Raw genomic sequence first — 11,724 nt, forward strand, 5'->3', positions numbered from 1 at the left:
TTTTTTTACTTTTATCATCCCATAGGCGTTGATGACCAGAGGGTTTTACGCCTTTAAGCAACAACAAACAAACAAACTTTACATTTAACAATTCAAATAATAAAGGACAAGTGACAATGCACATTATAATATTAAGAATTAAAAATAATGTAAAATAAAAACAAATCTAATAATTAATTTTAATTTAATTAATTAAATGAACTATAAATCTATACAAATATGTAAAACTAATAAGTTTGTTTGAAGGAGCTCATTTCAAGAACTATCAGTTTGATTTAAAAAAATTCTTTTTGTTCTGGATTAATGATGAAGGATTTAGACTTCATAAAATCATGGAACAACCAATAGGAACTGATCAGTAACCATGTACATCATGTTGGGGCGTAGATCCCAGAATGCTTGGTTCAAAATGTTCTGGGTTCGATTCCCATCTGGGGCAGTTTATATTTTTTTTTCGGCAGTCCCAAAAAATGAATCTTGACACTCCAACCTTGGCTAGTATGCGGCAGCAACTCTGGTAGCCGCCAGGGGTAGGCAAAAAGGAACATGAGGCCCACTTGTCGGACTTGTTTCCATCACCAAATACCAATACCAATAGGTTAACTTTAGTATGTATCAAGAACTTAAAATCAAATCTTCTTTATGATTAGAATTATTAAAAAAAAAATGATCAACATCACTTATTAGGTTAATCTGTATTTTAAAGGGTTAAAAGCCAAAACAAATTCAGGCTATTACTAACTGCATAGTCATAGTATTTAATATTTTGCAGCAATCTGTAAACTATGTAGTATATTTTTTTTTTTTTTACAGAAACTAAGTGAATAAATAAATATTATGTTTTTTATTTTTCCCAGTGATTAAAACTGTCAAACTTGTTAGTATACAAGCAGAAAACTCTTGGAAACTTTTACCATAGGAAGAAAGAACTAGAAATATTGTTTATGCTTTAGTGCAATGTTATCTTTAAATACTTCAAAACATAAAAAAAGTTAGTTTTAAGCCATCAAACTGTTATAGAGATTGTTCCTTTCGTTTTTCTACATAAATTTTTGATATTATTCATTTAAACGGGTGCACTTAGTCATGTATGTGATACAAATCTAAGGCGGGTGAAACTGCAGGGCACAGCTAGTAAATAATATTAACATCTATATTTAGCCATATGAGCATTAAATAGATTTATTGAGATTTTTTTTGAGAGAGATCAAAATATTAAATATACTGAGATTACCACATCTTCAAACATTTCAATCAGAATATAATGAAGCAGATAACCATGGCATTGGAAATGCTGGAGTTCAAGGATAACAATAAAAGAAATGAGGATAAAAATATTGAGCATCACTTAGAACTAGCGTCAAAAATAGTTTCTTTTACGCAGTTTTTCTTATTTAATAATTTTCAGAAATTACCAAATAAAGAGAAAGGATTATATTGTATAACTCAAGGTAAGAGATTTAAATGTAATAATGAAAAAGAATATATATTTAAAATAGAGGAAATTAGAGAAATAAAGAAAAAAAAAGGAGAGAGAGAGGTCCTACATTACGCAACAGAACTAATGCCTATATATTTAAAAATACATATAAAATTATTTGGGTTAATTAAAATAAAAATCATTACAAATTTCTGTGTTTGGCAATGCATTATCAGCAAAAAGAAACTTCCCTTGGTTTATTGATTTGTAAAATAAAAATTTGTGCAATATGAATCCATACCTTAATATTGACACAATGTCACTAGCTGTTTCAACTTTGCTGCATAAATCTTTCTCTAACTGCTTTATTTGAGCTTCAACAGAACCGGGTTCAACTCGACAGCCAGTAAAAAGCGGTGAAGTCAACCCTAAAACTCTAGGATTACTACCTGACTCCTTTAAATTCAATATGATCTGTAAAAATATATATAGAAAGTAATAAACAAAAGAAAAAATGTGTTGTTTTTTTTGTCAGGGTTTGTATTTAATATTTAAATCAAAAAGCAACAACTAAGTTATAAGATGTGGAGGGACTAATATGAAAAGTAATCTATAAAACCATCATAAAAAAAGATATTTTAAAACTTTTTACCAAAATATTAAAAATATATAAATATATATATTATTACATCTCTTAATGGATGATTTTTCAAAGCGTTATGACAGTCTTCAATGATTATAAGGTTTATTCGACTCCAAATAATCTTTCCAGCACTTATCCAATGAGTAATGACTTCAGTTGTTACTGCGAGAACCTTAAGAGAGAAAACGTTTTTTTTTTAGAAAGATGTTACTCTAGCACACTACCATATTGTTTAGCTATTATATTATACCTGATGCAATTCATAATTTATTTTTTGTGATAAATAGCAGTAATCACCTACATGGAGGTCTGTCAATTGTTTTATAAGTTCTACATAATATTGAACAGAAGATTTGTTTCCTATGTAAAGAGATCTTTTTCCACCACATTTCCAAGGCCTGAAATACAAAGTTACAGCTATTACAATTATAACATATAAATTAATTATGAGAGATAGTTGACCGTGGATGATAAATGAGAAGATGGTTGGGGTGCCGCACCCCCAACCATCTTCTCCTCATATAACATATAAAATTGTGTTTACTAAGATTATAAAATGGTTAATATATATATATATATTTTTTTGTTATCTAATGCCTACTATTGAGCCTCTAAATATAGAAATACCGTGTAACAAAGTAATACCATATTTCAACTTGAACAGAAGAACATGATATTCTGAGATGCTGATTACACAACCCTAACAAACACCAACTCCTCAGGACCCTAAATCGTCTTCCAAACAAGTAGGGTTGGAAATGCTCTATTGCCCACACAATTCCAGTAGTTCTCATTCTAAGGCGCTGCAACGTGCTTCTGCCTCTGTGAGTCTTCTACTAGCGTACGTCCAGGACATTTCCCTACGTCACCATCCTGTGACAGCACCACTCCCAGCGCGTACTCACTAGTGTCTGTTATCAATGTGAATTGCTTCTGGAATTCGGGAAACGCTAGTACTGGTTTCTTCTGTAGCTGGTTTATATATTTTTAAATATTGCTCTCAATGGCTGGCATCATTACTATCAAATTACCTTTTTTAGCAAATTATTGAGGGGTAGCAGGTATTCCGCCATATCAGGGTCAACCGACGATAGAAGTTTAATGCCCCTAACAACTTCCTGATTTCTTTAGTCAATCAAGACCGCCATCCGATGTAAGGCCTCTACCTTCTACACATCTGGTCTAATCCTCTCCTGAGATATTGTATGTCCTATAAAATTTATCTGTTTTTGTCCAAGTAATGGCTTATCCCAAGAGAGTTTCAGTCCATATCCACCAGACTAGTATAGGTTTATGTACTGTCCACAATGATTTCTTGTCTTCTTAAGTTTTCGATTTCCTTTCTGATGTGCTTCCAGAGTGCCTGTGGGTATCCTCAATCTTTAACGTATGTCACTCTTTCCTGCTTTAGTGGAATCTCATGAACCGTCCTTCCTGTTGCACCCTACCTCTCCTTCATTAAAGAAGATTTTGTCAAATTCTGTTGTAATGGAGTGCTTCCAATTGCCCCGCCTGTGTTACTGCCCCTGCTTGTGCCTTTCCGTCTGTTAATATTCCATTTCCCATTACTATTCTTTGTCCTAGCCCCCACTTTCTCTAAAAGATCACCTGATAATCCCTGGGCATCCTACTCACTACATGAATTGTTAAAATGTCCTCTTTAGCTCCCCACTCACCCAGTCCTATCTCTATCTCTCCCTCTACACTCCATGGTCCAGTCAGAGTGATTAATTTACATTTGCAAACCTGCACTTGGAGTACCCTCCCCATGCCTCTCAATTTGTTTAGTACTTCTCTACAAGCAATGGTGTTTGAGCTGCTCGTGTCCACCAGACAGCTCACTCCTCTGTTCACTCGGATTATAGGCTGACCGCCCTGCCTTTCCTTTCCTGTGATAGTTTCTCAATGTGTGGTCACCTCTTTGCTTACATCCTCCTCAGATCTCATGTGTCTTCCTTCCTCCTGGTCCTTGCCTCCATGCGCTTCCTCGGCTCCTTTGCTCACGACCATTTCTTTGTTCATTCACTTTGTCTTCAGTTTCTGCTACTCCTGAAACTTCCGTCAACTCACTTGACTTCACTTTCGTCTTCTCGGCGACTGCTGATTCTTGGTTTTGCTTCTACTGATCTTCTGTCCCTGTTAAGGGTTTTCTCCCAACCGCTATCCTTGTACTCTCTTCTTCTCAAGGACGGCAGAGTAGTCCTTGGTCATTGTACATAATCCTCTTCCATCCTGGATTCCTGTTCCCAGACATCTGTGTTTATTAGTTCATGAACACACTCTATGAAGGAGCATTCTCTTTTTCCTTAGCTCTTTTTCCAACTAAATCTTTAGTATATTGGATAGGAATTGGATCCAACCCTGTATCTGAATTGTCTCCAGCATTTTGCTGAGTTTATTGGCGATTCTGTTGTAGCGTACCATGAGTTCTGCAGCATACTGCTCATTAGAATCTCTTGGTTTATTCGTCTCTCTAATCAACATAAATATGTCCTCCTCTGGGGCCCAACGTCCTCCACCAAATGCCTTCTTCAATCTCACCTTGATCACGCTCCGAGGTGTCTCCTCATCTTCTTAAATTTGATTGAGGATACTTCTTTTCACCCTGCAGATGACTGTTGTCCTTAACGCCTCAGCATCCTCACTGTAGATCAGGTTTTCAGCTGTCTTCGCTTCTATTCCACCCATTAGTCGATCACCCCATTTTAGGAGATGACTCAGTTCCCCCGCCTTCCTGGTAAACCTTTCAAGATCAGAAACTGCCTTTCTTAAGTCCTGGGCGATTGCCGTGCAGACTTTAATCCATTCCAGCATCGTGGCATGAGCTTCCACTAAAGAGACATCCGGTAATGGCTGAATCTCTGCCAGAGGCGGGTTCCCTCAGCTACAGGTTGGTTGACTACTGCTAGAGGTTTGTTGGTTGCAGCTGGAGGTGGGTTGATTAAGTTCAGACCCTCAATGTTTAGAACTGCCGCTCTCACTACACTGTTATTGGCCATAATTCAGTGAGAAAAAAGAAAAAACAAATTTTTTTTCTTAAGACTAACAATTGTTCCAGTACCCAAAGGTCTCGGGTTTCGGCACCACTTAAGTATTGTCAAGAGAAAACGGTGAAAAAAAAAAGTAAAAAGGGTATGAAACGACTCTCACATGTTCCAGAAATAGGCTTTAGTACTTCATGAAACCCATAATGTATTATGCAGTTAAAATGTTAGATTCATTTATAAATCCAAATGACAAGCCATATGAAATCATGATATCCATATTTCTATTAATCAGTATATCACCATATCACAAATTTAGAGATAACATATTTAATTTTAAAATGATTATTTTGCTCTCTCACTTCCAGAGGATCAATATCTTCGGAATTAAGAAGTTTCAATCATAATTTACATTTTAGAAATAGAGGAAAAAACGTGGCTCCATGTCTGTTTGTTGTCAAATTTGTGTTAAGACATAATTGATTGAATGTTTATCTGATTTAGATGAAATTTTTAGAAATTGTATGGGATGGTTGGTACCTAAAATGAATTTGATGAAATTTTCAGTAATTGTGCAGATTAGAACCAATTTGGTCCCAAATCAATTTTATCAGATTCTGTCATCTACTTTGCTTACCTATCTGTAAAAATATTTTTCTTGACACCTATTATTTCAAAAATGACTTGTCTGATTTGGTCAAAATTTGGAAGAAAGATAGAGATTAATCAAAAATAGGCATAGTATTAATTTCATTAGATTCTGACAACTAGTTAATCTTACATAGGCAAAAAACTCCTTTTTTTAATACACCTGCAATCAACAATCACTCACCCTGTAGATTTTATTTTTGAAAGATATATCATTAAACTTGCAATATATGTAATTACATACCAAATAAAATATTCATAAAAAGGATAATTACCAGTAAAAGTAATTTTTAGAAAAAAAAAAAATAAGAGTATAAGAAAAAGAAAACAGTAGAAAAAGTGAGGAAGTTATAAAGGCCCATGTACTTGGTAAAAAATATTAAACCTCAATTAGATTGTTTATATAAAAGGGTCCTGCTTGAAAAGTTAAAAATGATTGACTTTTCTTCAAAACAATAAAAATTTTACTTTAAAAGTAACAAAATATTTTTAAAAAACGGAAATTGGAAAAGTTTTGAGATCAATTTTTATGAGCCACAATGAAAAATCCACTTAATATATAACCCACTCTTCAAAAGAAATAAGAAATAATAAAGAGAATACTGTAATAGATTACTTACTATTTTAAAATTATATAAATCTCTGTCAGTATTAAATAGATAAAATTTTATTCAGATTAGAAATTATATTTGCCATTTTATAAAATAAAGTTATGTGCACTTAGTTCAATGCAACCTCATGACAGTTCTGAGAGGGAAATTTAATTAATTTTGTTTAGATACTTAAACTAATTACAGTATTGTTAAATGGATTTAGAATTGGGAGTGAAAAAAAGTATAAACAGATAAATTAAGATTTAGCACCTTATTAAAAAGGCAAGAGACAGAAAATAATTAAGGCTTCTATAAAGTTGAGAAGGGTAAACATTAATTAATTTCGTATGATATTTCTTATCCAAGCACATAATAATTCAAATTTATTTACCAAAGGAAAGCAATGGTAGCAGGTAAAAGATTATTAATTACAATAAATGTAACAAATATTGGTCACTATAAGGTAAAGACTGCACAGTATGTTCTTTTCAAAATATCCATAACACAAAGCTTATTACAGTAATGATAAAAAAAACAAAAAAAAAAACATTCAAATCATTTTACAATATTAAAACACATACAAAATTGCAAGGTAACGTACAGATGAATAGAACTAGTAATACAAATAGCAAGTGATAAAAAAAGGGTGCTATTTCTAAAACACAGTTCTTCTAGGTAAATGAAATCAGAAAACATTATATACAATAAATATTCATCACTATATTTCAAATGCAATTACACAAAAAGTAGATTTTCTCTGCAAATGAATGAATATACTGACTGAAATATACAAAAAAATAGGAAACACAAAATATTTACTCTAAATGTTGTATAAGAAATAGAACAAACTACTACCTTCTGATATCAACTGACAATTCCAGCAATAATTTCAATGATACAAAAGTTCTATTTGATCCTGGATTTAAGCAAACAATAATATTTCGCTCACGACCAGCATCCAGAAGTTCAATCTATAAAATATGTTTCTAATATATTCTTGTATCAACATTTATTTAATAAGAAGGGCTTTTAGTTAATGTATATACCTGGTATTCTGAAGGAGTAAATGATTTAGTATGAACATTCTCAGTAAAATAACATGCCATTAATAATTAAATAAAAATTAAAATAGGTTGAAACCACTTTTTCACAAATTCTATAACTCAGTTAGAAGTAAATAAACACCATATCATCACTCAATTACAATTAGATCAGAAAATTTAGATTTATCGAGCGTTATTGGTTCAACAACAACATAAGTCATGACTAAATACAACTAATCCTAAATAATTCAGATTTACAGACTTATAACCATAGACAGCAAAATAAACAACTTTGAAAACCACGACTGGTGGTGGTAACTGAATAGATCAAAACGTTTAATATCGATATAAAGTATTCATATATTGCCATAATATGATATGCTAATGAAATTGTTTTGAACAAAATGTATTTGAAGATTTAAACACCTATTCTAAAATTTCATCAATTTATTTTATGAAATACCAAGTTCAAATATCAGACATCTCTCTAAAACTAAGTCTGTTCCTTACTAAAAAATGTATGCAAATATGTATATTTTTCCGAAAAATGTGGATACAATTCTAATGAAATATCCCAAGAATAGTCTCTTCTTATATTGAAAATAGATAGCTCTTTGGCGCGCCAGCAGAAGCAGCGAAAACTTCAATTAATTTTATTACCAGGCTTTCATTTTCCCCTGATTATATTTTTAATATTTTCCAGTTTCGATCATGTCTGTACAGCATTGTATACAATTTATTTATATGAAGATTCGACTTTTTGGTTCAATATACCGCAGAACTTTTTATTTGACTGAAAATCCTGCAATTAATCCTGGTTGGCACTCCCAAATAATTTTAAAATCAAATAAGACCAGAGATTCGAGAAGCTACATCACTCTGTAATGAGTGATCGTGAACTTATCTAACACATGATCCCATATTATAATAAGGTAAAAATATACTTCCCAAACTGTGAAAAATGAGCGACATGAAGACGGCTACAAAAGAAAAAATAGGTGTTCGCTTACTCCATAACTGTTCATGCAATGTCAAAGTATGACATTACTCCCACCATGCTTAAAAGTTGATTAGAGTGCTTCATCTTTATACCATCAAACAAATTTCCTAGCATCATCTAGGGATGTACCCCATCTATCATTTAGGGAAGTATATTTTCTCCTTACTATGATCCTATGTGTTTGGTAATGTTGATGAATGATTGGTAATTCTGATTTCGCACATCTAGGTAGATATGTAATTTCATAATTACTGCATAGATAAATATTTTCACTTTTATGAGATACAATTTATTAAGTTCACGATCATTCAAGTTGTGTCTTCGGGTGCTTTGTGACCGATTCACGTGCTTCTCGCATAATGACCAGACGTTTTCTTTCCATATGTTTTTTAATATCCAGAAATAAGGTTTTTAACTATGTTCGATGTGAAATAAGGTCCAAACGGCAAAAATAGGACCTTTGCAGGCAGTTCGATATTTCTTCGATTCGTCGATTCCGATATCGAGCCGTTTGTAATTGAGGATTAACTGTCATTTCGTAGTCGACACAAAAGCGAACTGTTCCATGAGGTTTTAGAACACTTTTGGTGAACCCCATTTTCCGTACTCGGTTTTTGTAATGATGCCATCTCTTTCTAAGGCGTCCAGTTCTGTTTCTACCTTTTTCTTCACAGCGTAAGGAACATCACGACTACGAAAAAAAAATTGGTTTCGGATTATCACGGAGATAAAGACTACACGTAGTGTTTGGAACATACCTTATATGTGATTTTTGGAAGACATATTTTATTTTAAAAAAGTGGTATAAAATTTTATGGTGAAAATTTCTTCGAGGGTTGAAATTGAATTTACTTCGGGGAGGGGAGGAAGGAGGTCGAAGCAAGATTCCTGTCCAGTTCATTGAGATTTATTTCAAGGCGACGAATCCACAGTCTGTCAAATAGTGGAGTTTGATCGTCTGGAACAATAAATATTTCTTCATTTGAAGTTTTACTTTTGTACTGGACCGTGACTAGAATTTTCCCCAGTTGGCGAAATTCAGGGGGTCGGCCACAAATTCAAGTCAATTTTGCCAGACAATTCCAATAGCACATCCACATGCTAGTGCATGCGCGAATTCGCCATTGTTTGTCAAACGTGAGGCACACTAAGGAATAAGTTGACCCTGAAATAGCCGGTGCATAAATTTGCTGATGACTGTTTTATGGTGTAAACATTAAATAAATTGTGTTAAATTTAAGATTTTCAAATATTTATTTTTTAAAATTATATATTTATAAATATATGTGAATCCAATTAGTATGTGAACTTTGACCTACTTTAAACACTCATTCATGCAATATTCACTTTGTTTATGAATTTTAATAAAATTTGTGAGTAATAAATGCGAAAATGTTTTTTTTTTCATTACGAATAATAAAAAAAAGTAATTAAATTTTAATGTATTAATCAAAATTTGAATAGCAATTAATATTTATTACAGAGTTCTATATTTGAAAATATATTTTCATTTTTAAACTGTAATGTTAGATTAACTAACTTTAATTATTTAATTATTGACTTTTAAAATTAATTATTGCTACCTAATGATTAAAATTGAATAAAATTATTTATGAGATTTTTGCTTTATGACGTATTTTATAAATAGTTGGCAGTACTTCTTTTTTTTCAGTCAAACTGGTGATTTGGAGGGAACCTAATTAAGTTAATTTATGAAGGCAATTAGGTTTTCGCGGTTAAACAATGTTGCAATCAGACAGTAGTGTATTAAGTGTTAAATTATTAAGTGTTATAGTTTGAATCGTTTTTAAACTATAGAATTTCTCTTTATAGTGGTAGCCTCAGGAGATGGCTGGCAATACATCCAGAAGTCCCTTTTCTCTCCATTCCTCCACCACCCCCAAATTCTTTCCACTTCCATTTATCCTAAATTAAACTATCTTAAAACATTTTATTAAAAAAAAATTGAATTATGATTACTTTGAAATTTATTATATGTATTCATGTTAATATTTCCTTGTATTAAAATATGTATGTCCTTTTTAGGAAGTTATTTCTACATGAAAATTTCAGTTTCTCATTTATAACTAAAACCATCATAATACAGAGAAAAATGTTGCCTTGCAATGTACAAGTAACATAAAGGGAATTAAATGAATTTAATATGATAGCAATTAAATATGATTGAAAAAAGGTATGGAATAAATATGAGATATTAAAACATTTCAGCTTTAAAGATTTGTATCCTAATAGAAGCGATTACTTTACAGTACTTTTTTGCTAATTTTAGCCTCATTAGATATGAAAAACATAAAATCACATAAATTAGGACCAGATTAGTCTTCTTAGGACTACTGATGTGAGATATACTGTCTCTGGTTTGCATTTTTGTGATTTTATGGTTTGATGTTTCGATGATGTCTGATGTAGTGAAAAGACTAATTTGATTTTTAATAATATTTCAATGAAAATAAGGAAGTGTATCTTCCTGTAGTATCTTAAATGAATTTTACGTTTTCTGACATAGATACATTAGTGAAACAATAATAATAGATGGTTGAATATTTTGATTGAAATAAGTGTAATAGTATCCTGTACAAAAATAATTCAGTAGTGTAGCATTATAATGTAATAAGATTTCTAATGGTATTAAAATCAAAAGAAATTAAAGACACACAAATATCTTAGTAGCTCATCTCATATATGCTAAAATTTTGCTTATTTTTCTTCTAATTATTTATTGTAAGTAATAAAGACTATATACCACTTAGATTAGATTCTTATGAAAATTATTATTATAGTTAACAAAAAAAAAAAAAAGGAAAATCTGTAATAAATTTTTTGAGCTATTGGGAGTTAGCTGGTTATGGTTTAGGACAGTTGAAGATGGACCGCAATATGCTCTTAAAACACATTGTTATTCACAACTAACAGAAAATATTATTATTTTTGAATTATTACAGTAAGAATATGTATACCACTTTAATTAATTGCTTGAAATTGGGCACCGAGAAAACTGGAGGTCACAAGAATATATAAACTTGACTATTTACCTAAAATATTGACTCAACATTGTGTTACTAAAATTTATATTCACCAAATTCAACAGCGATATGACTACACTTAAAGATAGAACAGTTACCTAATTTTTTATTACAGAATTTTGATAGCCAAATATTGTATAAATAAGTTTTGGCTCTTCAATCAAGGATATTCATTGATTGGGAGGAGACTAATTGGGAAATATTTTAACAAGTTAGATGCTTTTTTTTTTGTAATTTATTGTTTAAATATTTATGTTTATTTATTGTTTAATTACTTATGTTTATTTATTGTTGTTTAGTTTCGACTTATTTTTGGAACAATATATCCTGTTTATTTTAATTGTATTAT

General features: G+C 31.5%; 1 protein-coding gene across 1 annotated transcript in view; it reads right to left on the reverse strand.

The window, feature by feature from the left end:
• Dcr-1 (Endoribonuclease Dcr-1) overlaps positions 1–7,650 on the reverse strand; it is a 41,892-nt gene extending 34,242 nt beyond the window's left edge. Inside the window, exons 1-5 of the mRNA XM_014415194.3 lie at positions 7,335–7,650; positions 7,144–7,259; positions 2,314–2,461; positions 2,110–2,235; positions 1,722–1,894 (exon numbers count right to left, since the gene is read on the reverse strand). Of these exons, the coding sequence (XP_014270680.1) occupies positions 1,722–1,894; positions 2,110–2,235; positions 2,314–2,461; positions 7,144–7,259; positions 7,335–7,394 (623 nt within the window). The 5' untranslated portion in view covers positions 7,395–7,650. The remainder of the gene's footprint in view (positions 1–1,721; positions 1,895–2,109; positions 2,236–2,313; positions 2,462–7,143; positions 7,260–7,334) is intronic.
• Positions 7,651–11,724: the final 4,074 nt, after the last annotated feature.

The sequence above is a fragment of the Halyomorpha halys genome, unplaced genomic scaffold, assembly GCF_000696795.3.
Source record: "Halyomorpha halys isolate HHAL.00 unplaced genomic scaffold, Hhal_1.1 Scaffold94.1, whole genome shotgun sequence".
NCBI lineage: Eukaryota > Metazoa > Arthropoda > Insecta > Hemiptera > Pentatomidae > Halyomorpha > Halyomorpha halys.